The sequence below is a fragment of the Macaca nemestrina genome, chromosome 1 (assembly GCF_043159975.1).
Source record: "Macaca nemestrina isolate mMacNem1 chromosome 1, mMacNem.hap1, whole genome shotgun sequence".
In the NCBI taxonomy this organism is placed as follows: domain Eukaryota; kingdom Metazoa; phylum Chordata; class Mammalia; order Primates; family Cercopithecidae; genus Macaca; species Macaca nemestrina.
This window is the reverse complement of record NC_092125.1, coordinates 207,502,347-207,519,447: the sequence shown is the minus strand read 5'-3', so window position 1 is coordinate 207,519,447 and position 17,101 is coordinate 207,502,347. Positions and strand designations below refer to the sequence as shown.

Genomic DNA, 17,101 nt, shown 5'->3' with positions numbered 1-17,101 from the left:
ACAGGCTCTGAGTTGGACAGAACCGGGTTCATACCCTCGTGCCACTGTGGGACCCGTAGGGTCTCCAACATAAAACAGGGACAGTAAGGCCTACCTCACACTGTGGCCCTGATAATTGGATGATGATATGGCTATACATTTCCCAGCACAGAGCAGGGTCTGGGTACATGCCAGGGGGTGCCCAGGGTGGTGGTGCAGAGTGACTGTCGTGTCTCTGGCATAAGGGTAGCAAAGAACTTGTATCTCTTCACACTTGTTCCCCATTTGTACACTTCCACTGCCTCATGAAAGTTTCAGGTTGAGAGGCAAGAATGTAGACTGTGGAGCTCATTGCATGGGTTCCAGATTCACAAGATAATGGACGTTGGGTTTTTTTTTTGTTTGTTTTTGAGACTTAGTCTTGCTCTGTTGCCCAGGCTGGAGTGCAGTGGCACAATCTCAGCTCACTGCAGCCTCCACCTCCCAGGTTCAAGCAGTTCTCCTGCCTCAGCCTCCCGAATAGCTGGGACTACAGATGTACACCACCACACCCAGCTAATTTTGTTGTTGTATTTTTAGTAGAGACGGGATTTTACCATGTTGGCTAGGTGTCAAACTCCTGACCTCAAGTGATCCACCCACCTCAGCCTCCCAAAGTGCTGAGATTACAGACATGAGCACCCGACCAGATAATGGACTTTAGATGAGATACTTCCCTTCCTGGTGCCTCAGTTTCCTTATCTGTAAATGGGGAAATGATAGAATCTTCCTCCATAGAGCTATTATGAGGATTATTAGAGTTAATACATGTAAAGTTAAAGTGGGCTGGGCACGGTGGCTCATGCCTGTAATCCCAGCACTTTGGGAGGTCGAGGAGGGTGGATTGCTTGAGGCAGGAATTTAAACAGACCCGTCTGGCCAACATGGTGAAACCCCATCTCTAAAACTACAAAAATCTGATGGGCGTGTTGGCATGTGCCTATAGTCCCAGCTACTTGGGAGGCTGAGACACGAGAATTGCTTGAACCCGGGAGGCAGAGGTTGCAGTGAGCCGAGAATGCACCACTGCACTCCAGCCTAGCAACAGCGCAAGACTCTATCTCAAAAAATAAATAAATAAAAAATAAAGTTAAGGTGACTATGTAATTTATTTTCCAAACTGGGACATCTTTATCCAGGACAAATATTAAATCAGACTGGATGCAAGGACCGCAGGCGCAAGCCAGGGCTGGCCGCGGGGCATGTAGTCACCTGATGAAAGTGCTTAGAATACTGCCTGGCACGCAGCACACACTAAGCACCATTCAGCATTGCTATGGCTAATGTCCCAGAACCTTGAGACACCCCCTGAGTTGAGCTGTGACACCCCAGAAAGGGGAGGCAAGTCACTCAAAGCCATACTTAGTGGCACAGCTGGAACTCAGCTCAGGGCTCCTGCGTCCCTCCCAGGCCTGCCCAGGCTTTTCAGAACTAAAGTCCTCTCCATGTGTGTTGTGACCCTCTTGCCCACTCCCTGCGCTGCCCTCTGACCACAGGCTGCAGTCCAGGCAGGCTGGGAGCCAGCGAGTATGCCCAACATATAGAGTAGAAAACTGAGGCCCAGAGAGGGGCAGGCTCTCACCTGCAGTCACATGGCCAACACTCTACGCCAAGTCTCCTGGCCCTTCCCCGGTGCTGTCTCTACTGAGCCAAGACCTTGAATGCTGGGAGATGACCCTTAGCACTCTGGAGCCAGGGGTCAGCCACAATTTTTGGTCTCCTACAGCAACTCCATGGGAAGAACCTGGTTTTTAGCGACGGCTACGTGGTAAAGGAGACGATTGGTGTGGGCTCCTACTCTGTGTGCAAGCGCTGTGTCCACAAGGCCACCAACATGGAGTATGCTGTCAAGGTGGGCCTCCTGACCACGTCTCAGCCAAGGCTGCCGGGCCGGGGGCAGGTCCCCGTCTGGTGGGGAGGGGTGGTGCCTGAGCTCTGCAGATGTATGAAAGATTGTGTGGCCGAGACCTCCAGGCCTGCTCCATGGCAAGGAAGGACCCTGGAGCCTGTCACCCTGACACTGCCACATGCACCCACTTTCTTCAGGTCATTGATAAGAGCAAGCGGGATCCTTCAGAAGAGATTGAGATTCTTCTGCGGTACGGCCAGCACCCCAACATCATTACTCTGAAAGATGTGAGTGGGGTGGGGACCAGGAACTTGACTCTCTAGGATTTGTCTCAGGGTTGCCATTCCTTTGACTTCTCATCCTCTTTCCGGTGGTCATGTGGAGGGGAAAGAGGTCCCTTGGTCCCTCCAGTCTGCCCATCCCCCAAGGGCCCTCCTTCAGACTCAGGCATTTTCTGAGGACGTTCTTGCCTATCAGGGGACCAGTGTCAGCATCCTCCTTTTGGGGAAGGCGGGGCCACTGAAGAGCAAGCAGAATACCTGCCTAAGGCTCATGTCATTCTTCCCTGCTCTGGGGCACTGCTGACCAGGGGGCCCAGGCCTGACACTGGGGAGAAGAGCCTGATGGTGAGGTCTTCGGCAGGTGTACGATGATGGCAAACACGTGTACCTGGTGACAGAGCTGATGCGGGGTGGCGAGCTGCTGGACAAGATCCTGCGGCAGAAGTTCTTCTCAGAGCGGGAGGCCAGCTTCGTCCTGCACACCATCGGCAAAACTGTGGAGTATCTGCACTCACAGGGGGTGAGTCTGGATTCAGGGAGGCGGTAGGGGGATGCCAAGGGTCATACCATCAGCAGAGCACATGAACCACATGCTGGCCCAGGAATGGCAACCTCCAGCTAGCCAAATTGAGGGAAGACTAGGCTGGGTCGGGGGATGCGTGTAAAGGAGGGAGGGAGAGATGTGGTCAATCGTGAAAGGGAAGGTATGGAAAGTTATTCAGTATCTACTGTGTGCCAGTCACCATGGTAAGGTTTAGCATAAGATGAAGTTTCCAGGCCAGGCGCAGTGGCTCATGCCTGTAATCCCAGCACCTTGGGAGGCCAACGCAGGTGGATCACTTGAGGTCAGGAGTTTGACACCAGCCTGGCCAACATGGTGAAACCCGGTCTCTACTAAAATACAAAAAAATTAGCAGGGTTTGGTGGCGGGCGCCTGTAATCTCAGCTACTTGGGAGGCTGAGGCAGGAGAATGACTTGAACCTGGGAGGTGGAGGTTGCAGTGAGCCAAGATCACACCATCGCACTCCAGCCTGGGCAATAGAGCGAAACTCCATCTAATAAATAAATAAATACATAAATAAGATAAAGTTTCCTTACATTATCTCAATTGGTTTTCACAACACTCTGAGATAGATGCTGTTACTGGTCCCACTTCACAGGTAAGAAGACCAGAGCTCAGAGATGAAAGTTCATTTGCTCAAGATTACATAGCCAGGGAAGAATGGAAGAATTTCAGACTGAAGAATTTAGGTGGGGAGTGGGTTTTGAGTTAGGAAGCAGCAGGGTCACCATGGGGGAGGTGCAAGGCTTCAGGGAGGTGAATTCGACTATGGGTTCAGTTGCTAAGGCAGAGGAAATGGATGCAGGAGGAAATTCTGCTGGAAACGTAGCAGGGAACTACAGAAGAGGTGTAGGTCCAACTGGCAGAGTTTGGCCTTTATTACCGCACAAGGCAGGTGAGCACTAGATGATGGTGAGGTAGGAAAGTTCATTACAGTGGATTAAAGCCCAAAACAGTAGCATTACTTTCTCTCTGCATGAGGTGATGTTTTAGGGTACATCTGATCAGACAACATGGGGGTTAAGAATGTAGGCTCTGGGCCAGGCGCGGTGGCTCACGCCTGTAATCTCAGCACTTTGGGAGGCCGAGGCGGGCGGATCACGAGGTCAGGAGATCAAGACCATCCTGACTAACACGGTGAAACCCCGTCTCTACTAAAAATACAAAAAAGCCGGGCGTGGTGGCGGGCGCCTGTGGTCCCAGCTACTCGGGAGACTGAGGCAGGAGAATGGCGTGAACCCGGGAGGCGGAGCTTGCAGTGAGCCAAGATCGCGCCACTGCACTCCAGCCTGGGCGATAGAGCGATCTCTCGAGAAAAAAAAAAAAAAAAGAATGCAGGCTCTGAATCCACCTGACTGAGTCCAGGTCTTGGTGTATGAGGTTATTAACTTGTTTTCACATAGTACCCAGTCCATAGACACATTTCCCCTATTGTCCTGTTTTTTTTTTGTTTTTGTTTTTGTTTTTAATTGTTGGAGATGAAGTCTCGCTCTTGTCACCCAGGCTGAAATGCAATGGCATGATCTTGGTTCACTGCAATATCTGCCTCCCAGGTTCAAGTGACTCTCCTGCCTCAGCCTCCCGAGTAGTTAGGATTACAGATGCCTGTCAGAATGCCTGGCTAATTTTTTGTATTTTTAGTAGAAACGGGGTTTCACCATGTTGGCCAGGCTGGTCTCAAACTCCTGACCTCAGGTGGTCCGCCCACCTCGGCCTCCCAAAGTGCTGGGATTACAGGTGTGAGCCACCGCGCCTGGCTCCCTATTGTCCTTTCAAAAATGTCTTTTTTGACTGGTTTATTGAAATTAGAATACCTGTAAGTTCCACACATTTCATTCAGTTGGTAAATCTCTCCCCTTTTTTTTTGAGACAGGGTCTCACTCTGTTGCCTAGGCTGGAATGCAGTGACACAATCACAGTTCACTGCAGCCTTGACCTCCTTGGGCTCAAGCGATCCTCCCACTTCAGCCTCCCAAATAGCGGGGACCACAGGCACGCACCACCACACCTGGCTAACTTTGTATTTTTTGTAGAGATGGGGTTTTGCTTTGTTGCCCAGGCTGGTCTTGAACTCCTGAGCTCAAGTGATTTGCCCACCTTGGCCTCTCAAAGTGCTGGGATTACAGGCGTAAGCCACCTTACCCAGCCTCTTTTCTTTTTTTCAAACTGGAGGAAAATTTGCATACAGTAGATTTCAAGGGTACATTTTGATGAATTTTGTTAAATGTGTACACCCATGTCGCCTCCACAGTGAGACCTCCCGTTTTTATGCCACCGACATGTTGAATATGAGTTCTGTGGAATGGCTCGTGTTCTGAATTTGTCTGTCGGCTGCCTTCTGGATCATTTACATTATTTCTCCATTGTTTATATTTCCTGTAAACTGCAAGTTGCTCTAACATCATTATTAGCTTCGGCTTTTTTGGGGGGGTGGGAATGAGGTCCAGATGGTAAGGTTGGGCCGAGCATGGTGGCTCCTGCCTGTAATCCCAGCGCTTTGGGAGGCCAAGGTGGGCAGATCACTTGAGGCCAGGAGTTTAAGACCACTCTGGCCAATATGGTGAAACCCCATCCCTACCAAAAATATGGAAATTAGCTGGGCCTGGTGGCACATGCCTGTAATCCCAGTTACTCTGGTGACTGAGGCACGAGAATCGCTTGAACCTGGGAGGCAGAGGTTGCAGTGAGCTGAAATCACACCACTGCACTCCAGTCTGGATGACAGAGCAAAACCTTGTCTCAAATAAAAAATAAAAATAAAAATAAAAGAAGGCCGAGGTCATCCAATCTATGGAGGTACACTTCAGTGCATCACATCCACGAGCACAGTGTCACGCTGCCCGCCTTTAACCATGGCAGGTGGTAACCGTCCCATCTCCTTATTGTAAAGATCCTCATTGAATGGTTTCATCCTTTCAGAATCTTGCCTGAGTCTAGTATTTCATTAGGGTTGCGAAAGTGGCGATGCCTGATTATGTCTAATGTTTTAGGGGAAATTCCGTAAAAAAGAATTTCAGCTCTTAACCAAAGCTCCAATTTGGTTACCCCCTGTGCTTTTAATGGTCATGTTTGAAGTGGCTTTGGTTTTTGAAATGCCAGTGCAATAGACTAATATTTAAACATGTCAAGTCAGAGAGCGTGTTTCCTTTTTCTGTTTTGTTCTTAAGTGAGTACCCATTAAACTTAAGAAGGTTTAGAAGACAGGCAAGCCAGTGTACCCATGGGTCACCTGAAGCTCAAAGTAAGGAAGAACTTTCTGAAGAGGGGAGCTGCCTCCAGAGACAGTGAGCCCCTTCTGCCAGGGATGTGCAAAGCTCCAAGTATAGATAACCACTTGGTGAGGATGTTGTTGGAGGAAGTTGTCTCCTTCCCGAAGCTGGGAGTGTGTGTGTCTCCAAAGTTTCTGGCTCTTTGCTAATACCGGGGCAGGTGATGAGGAATGGGAAGCTCTTCTTGTTGACATATTTGGAGGGGATGCTCTGGGTTGCTTTGTTGACAGCAGTAGCTGCGGTCTGTAAGCTGGGAATCCCACAGGAGCTGAGGGATGGGAAGGGGATGACCAGGGAGCAGGGTCCACCGGGACCCCTGTTTGTTTGAATATTGTCTTTGTATTGAAGCATTGCGTAAACACTGAGAAGTGCACAAATCATGACGGACAAGTCAATAAATTTTCAAAAAGTGAATACACCTGTGTAACCAGTACCCAGCTCAATAAACAAAGCATTTCCGTTCCCTTAGAGGCCCCCACCTGAGGATAACCATCCTAAGCTAAATGCTAATAGGTTCATTTTGCCCGTTTTTTATTTTATTTTATTTTTTATTTTTATTTATTTATTTATTTTTGCTCTTCTTGCCCAGGCTGGAGTGCAATGGCATGGTCTTGGCTCACTGCAACCTCTGCCTCCCAGGTTCAAGCAATTCTCCTGCAACCTCTGCCTCCCAGGTTCAAGCAATTCTCCTGTCTCAGCCTCCCAAGTAGCTGGGATTATAGGTGCCTGCCACCACAACCAGCTAATTTTGTTTGTTTGTTTGTTTGTTTGTTTTGAGACAGAGTCTCGCTCGCCCAGGCTGGAGTACAGTGGCGTGATCTCAGCTCACTAAAAGCTCCGCCTCCCGGCTTCACGGCACGCCATTCTCCTGCCTCAGCCTCCCGAATAGGTGGAGCTACAGGCGCCCGCCACCATGCCCGGCTAATTTTTTGTATTTTTAGTAGAGATGGGGTTTCACCATGTTAGCCAGGATGGTCTCGATCTCCTGACCTCGTGATCCACCCGCCTGGGACTCCCAAGGTGCTGGGATTGTAGACGGTGAACCACCGTACCCAGCTCATTGTAGTTTTAATTTGCATTTTTCTGATGATTAATGAAGTTGAGGACCTCTTCAAATGTTTATTGCCATTCGGACAACCTCTTTTATGAAATGCCTCTTCAAGTCTTTTGTCCATTTTTAAAAATTGGTTGTCTTTCCTTTGCATCTTACGTGGCAGGAGTTCATAATTTAATACATGGAGTCTTTGTAAGTCGCCAGTCTCCCTCTATGTTGTTTCTATAAGGTTGTGGACTCTATAATAGAGAGGGTTTCTCCCTTTAACCAGATGATTCACTTAGAACAACTTCGCCTCCTGTTTGGCCGGTCACAGGTGCCTAAATGCGTATCTTCTCACGCTGCTCCTGAAGATGTTGCTGCCACTGCTGCTGGTGGTAGCTAATGCCACGTGCCACTTTCCACGGGTCAGGCAGGGTTCTGTGCACTTTACATATTGACTCTTGGTTTTTTTTGTTTGTTTTGTTTTGTTTTGTTTTTTGAGACAGGGTCTCACTCTGTCACCCCAGCTGGAGTACAGTGGCGTGATCATGGCTTACTACAGCCTTGACCTCCCAGGCTCAAGTGATCCTCCCTCCTCAGCAACCTGCAGCCCGCATATTTGGGACTACAGGTGTGCCACCACACCTGGCTAATTTTTAAATTTTTTTTTGTAGAGATGGGGTCTCACCATGTTGCCCAGGTTGGCCTCAAACTCCTGGGCTCAAGCGATTCTCCCACCTCAGCCTCCCGAACTGCTGAGATTACAGGTGTGAGCCACTGCACCCAGCCCAGAGCCTATGCTGCTTTGAACAGCATCTGGTCTCTAGGTTTTGTTTGTTTGTTTTTGAGATGAGTCTCGCTCTGTTGCCCAGGTTGGAATGCAATGGCACGGTCTCGGCTCACTGCAACCTCCACCTCCCAGGTTCAGGTGATTGTCCTGCCTCGGCCTCCTGACTAGCTGGGGACTATGGGGGCGTGCCACCACACCCGGCTAGCTTTTGTATTTTTTGGTAGAGATGGGGTTTCTCCATGTTGTCAGGCTGGTCTTAAACTCCCAACCTCGTGATCTGCTGCCTCGGCCTCCCAAAGTGCTGGGATTACAGGCGTGAGCCACGGTACCCGGCCCGGTCTCTAGTGCTTCTTCACAAGCAGTCACTCTGTCTTAACATCCAGCATGGTAGAGGGGTTCAGTCCAAGGCAGTTCTGGAGTTACTGTGATGTCTGTCATTTCCCAAGCCCCTTGCTAAATATTCCTGTCTTTCCCTATAAGCCTGGGGTTGAATACTATTATCAGCCCCATTTTACAAGTGAGGAAACTGAGGGCTAAAGATGTTAAATGTCGTGCCCAAAACCACACAGCCATGAGTGGATGGTAAAGCCAGGATTCACACCCTGGCCTGCCCGACTCCTTCCTGTGACTGGAATACCAACTCTCCTGGAGGTCATGGCCTATTGCTCCAGTGCCTGCATTCAGCCTACACATATATTTTGTTTGGCCTGCAAGATAAGGAGTGTTTTTTGATTTGAGGTGTGGTTTAGTAAGGCTTTGGTAATTTGGCTGCTTCTAAAAACACTGGGTCCGAGTTGCTGTGTAGCGACTGTCAGCTGGAGCCAGGTAGCCACTGCCCTCTGCGAACTGCTTGGAGGTTCCCGCTCTGCCTGGCTTCACTCATTACTTGCCCAACCCGTTGATTTTCTGTGCAGTGAGATGTGAGACTATACTTTTCCTCCTGCCACATACACTCCCGAGGGTCAGGTATCAGAATCACCTGTGGGGCTTTTTTAAGCTGTACTTCCCCTCCCCTACTCACCATCCCTACTATTCTACCACAGGCAGTGGTGAGACAGTTTCCTATAGGAATTTGTAGTTTCTCTATGTTGTATTAGGGTAGGAAAAAAGATCAACAACTTGAGCCGGGCGTGGTGGCTCAAACCTGTAATCCCAGCACTTTGGGAGGCTGAGGTAGGTGGATTGCCTGAGGTCAGGAGTTCGAGACCAGCCTGGCCAACAAGATGAAACCCCGTCTCTACTAAAAATACAAAGAATTAGCTGGGCATGGTAGCAGATGCCTGTAATCCCAGCTCCTCGGGAGGCTGAGGCAGGAGAATTGCTTGAGCCTGGGAGGCAGAGGTTACACTGAGCTGAGATCACGCCATTGCACTCCAGCCTGGGCAACAAAAGCTAAACTCCATCTCAAAAAAATTAAAAGAAAGGTCAACTTCCATATCCCTGTGTCCCAGTAGTGTCATGTGTGCCACACTAAACTGGAAAGACTATGGAATTAAGGTCAGAACTGGGTTCTGGTCTTGCCTCTGCCTCTAACTTACATGCAAGTCAGTTGTCCTCTCAGGCCGGATGTAGTAGCTCACACCTGTAATCCCAGCACTTTAGGAGGCCACGGTGGGAAGATCACTTGAGGCCAGAGTTTAAAACCAGCCTAACCAACGGGGTGAAACCCTGTCTCTATAATACAAAAATTAGCCAGGCATGGTGGTGCACACCTGTAATTCCAGCTACCTGGGAAGCTGAGACACGAGAATTGCTTGAACCCAGGAGATGGAGGTTGCAGTGAGTCAAGATTATGCCGCTGGCGAGACTCCATCTCAAAAAGAAAAAGAAAATTGTCCTCTCAGAGCCTTGGTTTTCTCCTCTATAAAATGGAGCTAGTAATTCCTGTCCACCCACCGAGGTGCAGTGGGTGGCTCCAGTGAGATCATGACTGGTAACGTTCTTTGTAAACTGGGAGTTTACTTGCGTAGTTGGTGTCCTCAGCCAAGCTGAGCATCCCTGACCTCTAGGAAGAGTCCACATTCCTGGGGGCCTGGCCTTGTGCTGTGGGCCATATGATCGTGTTTGAAGGAGAGAGCCCATAAGACTTTCTCCGAGGCTTGGATACAGTGCGTTGCTGGGGCCACCCTATCAGTGTGGCCCTTTCCCCCTCATCTACCTGGCACTCTTCTCCCTATGGAGGTGGACTGTACTGGGCCATATCTACCTTCTCCATGGGCTCCACAGGCACTGCTGGAGGGCTTGGGGATCAACTGAGACTATGAAAGGACTATCTGAATAAAACCAACTAGCCTGCAAAACTCTACTAATCTAACCTTCAAGGTGTCTGTCTCTGTGTTTCAGAGGTGTGATTTGTTCATTCATTGCACAAAATTCACTTAGCATTTGCTCTGTGCTAGGCCGTGCACTGGGTGCTGAAGGTGAACGGGCATTCCACAGACGTAGGGGTTATGATCGTTACCGAAGGAGCCCCTGGTGGCCTGAACTCAGGGGACCTGAGGGATGCAGTGGACAGTGAGGCTGGTACAGATGATGGCTGTGCCTCCCATGTTAGGGTAGGGACTTTGGACTTTATGTTGCAGGTAGGGAGCCTTCAACGGTTTTTTGACAATGCCCAGGGAGGTTTCTGGGCATTAGCTTAGGGGAGGAGGAGCAGGAAGATGAGAACATGAGGAGTTTAGTGTGGGATGTGTTTGAGTTTGAGGCTCTGTGGAACATCCAGTGGTTGCCATGTGATAGGCAGCTGGATTTATGAGCCAAGACTCAGGAAAGTTCTGGACTAGGGTTAGAGATCTGAGAAGTATTGGTAATTGATAGAGGATTGACTATGAATGGAACTGTACAGGCCAGGCACAGTTACTCACACCCGTAATCCCAGCACTTTGAGAGGCCCAGGCAGGAGGATCACTTGAGCCCAGGTGTTCAAGAACAGCCTGGGCAACATAGCGAGACCCTGTCTCTGCAAAAAGTGTTTTAAAAATTAGCTTAGGCCGGGCGCGGTGGCTCAAGCCTGTAATCCCAGCACTTTGGGAGGCCAAGACGGGCGGATCACGAGGTCAGGAGATCGAGACCATCTTGGCTAACACGGTGAAACCCCGTCTCTACTAAAAAAATACAAAAAACTAGCCGGGCGAGGTGGCGGGCGCCTGTAGTCCCAGCTACTCGGGAGGCTGAGACAGGAGAATGGCGTAAACCCGGGAGGCGGAGCTTGCAGTGAGCCGAGATCGCGCCACTGCACTCCAGCCTGGGTGACAGAGCCAGACTCCGTCTCAAAAAAAAAAAAAAAAAAAAAATTAGCTGAGTGTGGTGGCACACGCCTCTAGTCCCAGCTACTCGGGAGGTTGAGGTGGGAGGATCACTTGAGCTCAGAGGTTGAGGCTGCAGTGAGCCATGAATCATGCTGCTGTACTCCAGCCTGGGCAACACAGACCCTGTCTCACAACAAAACATAACAAAACAAAACAAAACAAAGCCTTACAGAGTGGGAGGAGGAGAAGAATGAACTGTGGGGTGGTTTAGCCCCGTCAAGTTACAGATGAGCAAATGGCCCCAGAAGATAGCTGTTTGCTTATGGCCTCAGCAGTGTCATTCATCCATTCATTCAACAGATATTTATTGAATACTTAACATGTACTAGGAGCTAGTTTGAGTGCTGGGATACAGCAGTGAGCAAAACACTCATGGAGCTTACATTCCAGTGGGCAGACTCAGAAAGCAAATTAAATATTATGTTAAGTAGGGAAATGCTACAGATAAAAGTAAAGCAGTGTATTCTTAGATTCTAAAGATAAGGAAATTAGGGCCGGGCATGGTGGCTCACACCTGTAATCCTAGCACTTTGGGAGGCTGAGGCGGGCAGATCACTTGAGGTCAGTAGTTTGAGACCAGCCTGGCCAACGTGGTGAAACCCCATCTCTACTAAAAATACAAAAATCAGCCAGGTATGGCAGTGGGTGCCTGTAATCCCAGCTACTTGAGAGGCTGAGGCAGGAGAATTGCTTGAGCTTGGGAGGCAGAGGCTGCGGTGAGCTGGGATCTTGCCACTGCACTCCAGCCTGCGCGATAGAGGGAGACTATCTCAAAAAAAAAAAAAAAAAAAAAAAAAAAGACTTTTAAGATTTTGACCTAAGTAGTAGGAAGGATGGAGTTGCCACAAGGTAAGATAATGTGATGAGTAGGTTTTAGGGGAGAACTGGGAGTTCAGTTTTGGACAGGTTAACTTAGAGCTACCTGTGGACACCTACACAGAGTCAGTAGCAGCAGCAATAAGACCCTCATTTCAGGCCGGGCGCGGTGGCTCAAGCCTGTAATCCCAGCACTTTGGGAGGCCGAGACGGGCGGATCACGAGGTCAGGAGTTCGAGACCATCCTGGCTAACACGGTGAAACCCCGTCTCTACTAAAAAATACAAAAAACTAGCCGGGTGAGGTGGTGGGCGCCTGTAGTCCCGGCTACTTGGGAGGCTGAGGCAGGAGAATGGCGTAAAAACCCGGGAGGCGGAGCTTGCAGTGAGCTGAGATCCGGCCACTGCACTCCACCCTGGGCGACATAGCGAGACTCCGTCTCAAAAAAAAAAAAAAAAAAAAAAAAAAGACCCTCATTTCAGCCCCTTCCCCTTCTCTTGGATGCCAGGTCTGTGCACTCGTCCTGTCTGGGTAACTTTCTCATCCCTGGCAGCTGACCTGGGCCATTGGCCACCTCCCCACACTGAGAACTGACCCCAGCCCCTGCCCCTAGGTTGTGCACAGGGACCTGAAGCCCAGCAACATCCTGTATGTGGACGAGTCCGGGAATCCCGAGTGCCTGCGCATCTGTGACTTTGGTTTTGCCAAACAGCTGCGGGCTGAGAATGGGCTCCTCATGACACCTTGCTACACAGCCAACTTCGTGGCGCCGGAGGTGAGTGGCGCGGCCTCCTCAGCTGTAAGAGTGAGGGGGAACTGGAGGCCTTGTGCCCCCTCCTAGAGGCCCCACATTGGCCAGGACTCGAGTCTCTGTGACCTTGACCCAGCTGGCAAGGGGAGATCTAGCCTGTGCCTGGGACCCTTGTCCTGCCCTTGAGGGGAGTAGCAGGAAACATCTGTGGTGACTTTCTACTGCCCCCCAGACTGACCACCTCCCCTGCCCTGTTGCCAGGTGCTGAAGCGCCAGGGTTATGATGAAGGCTGTGACATCTGGAGCCTGGGCATTCTGCTCTACACCATGCTGGCGGGGTGAGTGCCCCTGGCCTGGACCCTTCCCCACTCCTGTAGCCCTAGCGTTTGGGCTGGGCGGTGCTTGTCTGATAGGAATGGCTCAGCCAGCTCTGACTCAGGATGGTCTGGAAATAGAGACGTGCTCCTGCCTCTGGGAGCTCTACCTTGGGAGTACCCCATCTGAGGGGGAGACAGTCTCCCCCAGCTCCAGGATGGAGGCCAGAGTCTGTACCCAGTCCGTGGGGGCTTTTCTGCAGGTACACTCCATTTGCCAACGGTCCCAGTGACACACCAGAGGAAATCCTAACCCGGATCGGCAGTGGGAAGTTTACCCTCAGTGGGGGAAACTGGAACACAGTTTCAGAAACAGCCAAAGTGAGTCTGTACCACGTGTGTGGGCTTATCTGGAGGAGGGAGGCAGGGTCCCATCCCAGGGCTTTTCAGCAGTTCATGAACAGCCTCATTTCTCCAAGTGGATGTTCCACAAATCCCTGTTGCTGTATTTCTCCAAGTGGAAGATTCCCAGGCAGACCACCACCATCCCCGCACCTTGTTGGGGTAACTTGGTGATCATTCATTGGCCCTTCTCATTCTGGGCCCAGGGCTGCATCATCGGTCCGGGCCTTGTGGAAGCCTAGTGTAGTGAGGGATACTACCTAGTTTGCACACAAGGAGCAGAGATGCCTGGAGGCACAGATAGGCGGACCCTCTTGGCCAAGGGTGTGGACCGTGGAGACACAGAGCAGAGCAATTGGCCATGCCACACAGAGCCTCCTTGGAGGAAGTAGCGTGTGAGCTTTCAGTATTAGCAACAGTGTTTGGTTATTGGGAACCTGTATGCCAGACAGCGTTGAACCCTCTCTGTACGGCCACCTCACATCAACCTGCGAGGCAGGGAGCGGTTATTTCTATTTCTCAGCAGGGAAACTGAGGCTCAGAGAGTTTAAGAAACTTGCCCAAGGCACTCACTTGATGAGTGCAAAAGGCAGGTTTTGAACCTGATCTATCTGAGCCCAAACCTGAGGCTTTTCCCACCTTCCCACATGGCTTTTTGAAGGCAAAGGAGAAATGGAAGGGTGTTCCAGGACAAAGGGCCTAGAGCAGCGAAGGCCCGGAGACAGGAACCTTGGCTATGTGCGGGGAGCCCTGGAGCAGAGCGGAGAATGGATCCCAGGGGCTGCTGCAAGGGTTCAGGCGGGAGCTAGCAGAAGATGGTTGCCCTCCTGTGTCCCATTAGGGGCCTGCTCCCCTGCAGCCCTCCCACCACCCCCTTGCCCACTGTGTCCCCAGGACCTGGTGTCCAAGATGCTACACGTGGATCCCCACCAGCGCCTCACAGCTAAGCAGGTTCTGCAGCATCCATGGGTCACCCAGAAAGACAAGCTTCCCCAAAGCCAGCTGTCCCACCAGGACCTACAGCTTGTGAAGGTATGGCCACCCTTGGGCTGCTGGGCATCTAGGGGGTCAGCCCAAGGTGGCACGGTCAGGGACTTGTGGCAGAGCCAGGCAATTCCATGTCTGTACGGAGCACCATGAGGTGGAACATAGGAGAAGAAGACACAGCCCTGCTGTCAGGGAGCTTAACACACTACAGTGTCACGGTGCATTCACGGCCCCCAGTCCTCTGGAAGACACAGCTGCTGACCTCTGAACCCTCCAGTCTTAAGGGGGTTGGACCCATGACCATAAAGGACCACTGAGGCTGGATTAACAGTGGGCTAGGCTGGGCGCGGTGGCTCACGCCTGTAATCCCAGCACTTTGGGAGGCCGAGGAGGGTGGATCACGAGGTCAGGAGTTCAAGACCAGCCTGACCAAGATGGTGAAATGCCATCTCTACTAAAAATACAAAAATTAGCCAGGCGTGGTGGCAGGCTCCTGTAATCCCAGCCATTCAGGAGGCTGAGGCAGGAGAATCACTTGAACCCAGGGGGCGGAGGTTGTAGTGAGCCAAGATTGTGCCACTGTGCTCCAGTCTGGGTGACAAAGTGACTCCATCTCAAAAAACAAACAAACAAAAAACAAAACAGTGGGCTATGGGGCTGGGTGCGGTGGCTCACGCCTATAATCCCAGCATTTTGGGAGGCCAAGGAGGGTGGATCACTTGAAGTCAGGAGTTGAAGACCAGCCTGGCCAAGATGGTGAAACCCCATCTCTACTAAAAATACAAAAATTAGCCTGGTGCAGTGGCAGGTGCCTGTAACATCCCAGCACTTTGGGAGGCTGAGGCAGGTGGATCACCTGAAGTCAGGAGTTCAAGACCAGCCTGGCCAACATGGTGAAACGCTGTCTCTACTAAAAATACAAAAATTAGCTGGGCGTGGTAGCGGGTACCTGTAATCCCAGCTACTTGGGAGGCTGAGGCAGGAGAATCGCTTGAACCCAGGAGGCGGAAGTTGCGATGAGCCAAGATCGTGCCACTGCACTCCAACCTTGCCTGTCTAAAAACAAAAATAAAACAAAACAAAACACAGTGGGCTGTGGAACACTGAGCGGGGCTGGCCTACCCTTGGGGCATGCATCCCCTCCCCACTACATCTCCCACCATTATGAACTGACCTCCCCGCTTCTCTTTCAGGGAGCCATGGCTGCCACATACTCGGCACTCAACAGCTCCAAGCCCACCCCCCAGCTGAAGCCCATCGAGTCATCCATCCTGGCCCAGCGGCGAGTGAGGAAGTTGCCATCCACCACCCTGTGAGGCACCAGGGCATTCAGGCCGCAGGGCAGTGCTAGCTTGACGGAGGCAGCATGCTTCCCAGAGGGAGCAGGCCGGAGCCACAGGGCCAGAGGGAGCTGGAACCCGAGGGGCCGGGGAAGCCGCCAGCCCAGAACACCCCTAGTGAGGGTGTGAGAAGTGCCTTCTCCTTCCCCAGGATGGACTCTTCTCGGCTCAGGCTCTGCTGGTGGAAAGCGATTCACTGTACAAACTCTTTTTTTATGGAAAAAATGGCATCAACCACCATGGATTTTTACAAGATCCATTTGTCTTTCTGGGAGCAGAAACAGCCATTGCGGCCCAAGGAGGGGAACTGAGTCACACTGAGGCTCTCTGAGACTCTTTAGAGCAGCTTTGGGATCCCACCCTGGGGACCCCCATGATTGGCCATCTGTAGCCATCTGCACACACCTCGGAGACAGTCCAGTGTCACCTCTCTCAGAGCCTCTGGCTGGTTATTAGAATTCATTCTATCCCCAGTCAGCTCCTTTTCCGTTCTGTTCTGCTGGGAGTTCTAGAACCACTTCCTGCTACAGGAGTGGACTCATGCCCTGCTGGCTTCCAGCTTCAGGCACCAGCATCCACCTCAGCCCCACCAGTGGATCCCCTGTGGTCAGGCTGGGCAGCCCCAGAGAGAGGATGTGGAAAGCACTTTTTGGCTGACTTCTTTTGGGGTTGGCAACAGGACAGAGTTCACGGGAGGCCAGTGGGTGGGCCATGAGGGACGGGGGCTTTTTTCACTTCTTCCTCTGCTGGTTACTCAGGGTTCATCTGTCCATGGCCTTTCTAATAAACTGTTGAGTTGAAGCATGCTCTCCTCCACTGTTCATCCCTGAATTTACCCTCTCTCTGCTATTGGATGTTGAAGACATTGGCAGTGACAGAAAATGGGCCAGGGCCAATTAGCCCAGCTGCTTGGAACCAGGTCATCTGGGGAGTGTGTGGGAATCCTGCTGGTCTGGCCCACGCGTCCCTGCCAGGGGATTCCATTATGGTATTGATAACAGTATTACTAGCCACTGGTGACCAAGTGCCAGGCACTGTGCCTGGGCCTCACATGAATATCTCATTTAATCTTGACCCTGTGAGGTAGATGCTCTGTATTATCCCGGTTTTTTTTTTTTTTTTTTTGAGACGGAGTCTCGCTATCGCCCAGGCTGGAGTGCAGTGGCCGGATCTCAGCTCACTGCAAGCTCCGCCTCCTGAGTTTACGCCATTCTCCTGCCTCAGCCTCCCGAGTAGCTGGGACTACAGGCGCCCGCCACCTCGCCCGGCTAGTTTTTTGTTTCTTTTAGTAGAGACGGGGTTTCACCATGTTAGCCAGGATGGTCTCGATCTCCTGACCTCGTGATCCGCCCATCTCAGCCTCCCAAAGTGTATCCC

At 51.3% G+C, this 17,101-nt stretch overlaps 1 protein-coding gene across 4 annotated transcripts in view; it reads left to right on the top strand.

Moving 5' to 3' along the window:
* Positions 1-16,525, top strand: part of LOC105494511 (ribosomal protein S6 kinase A1) — a 46,649-nt gene extending 30,124 nt beyond the window's left edge. For 3 of the 4 annotated variants that reach the window (XM_011762997.3, XM_011762998.3, XM_011762996.3), the window contains 8 exons: positions 1,745-1,870; positions 2,065-2,154; positions 2,510-2,668; positions 12,544-12,705; positions 12,943-13,019; positions 13,259-13,376; positions 14,292-14,429; positions 15,578-16,525. In XM_011762997.3, coding sequence (XP_011761299.1) covers positions 1,745-1,870; positions 2,065-2,154; positions 2,510-2,668; positions 12,544-12,705; positions 12,943-13,019; positions 13,259-13,376; positions 14,292-14,429; positions 15,578-15,700 — 993 coding nt within the window. In that variant the 3' untranslated portion in view covers positions 15,701-16,525. The remainder of the gene's footprint in view (positions 1-1,744; positions 1,871-2,064; positions 2,155-2,509; positions 2,669-12,543; positions 12,706-12,942; positions 13,020-13,258; positions 13,377-14,291; positions 14,430-15,577) is intronic. The other variant, XM_071097963.1, reaches the window with a different exon arrangement.
* The last annotated feature ends 576 nt before the right edge of the window (positions 16,526-17,101 follow it).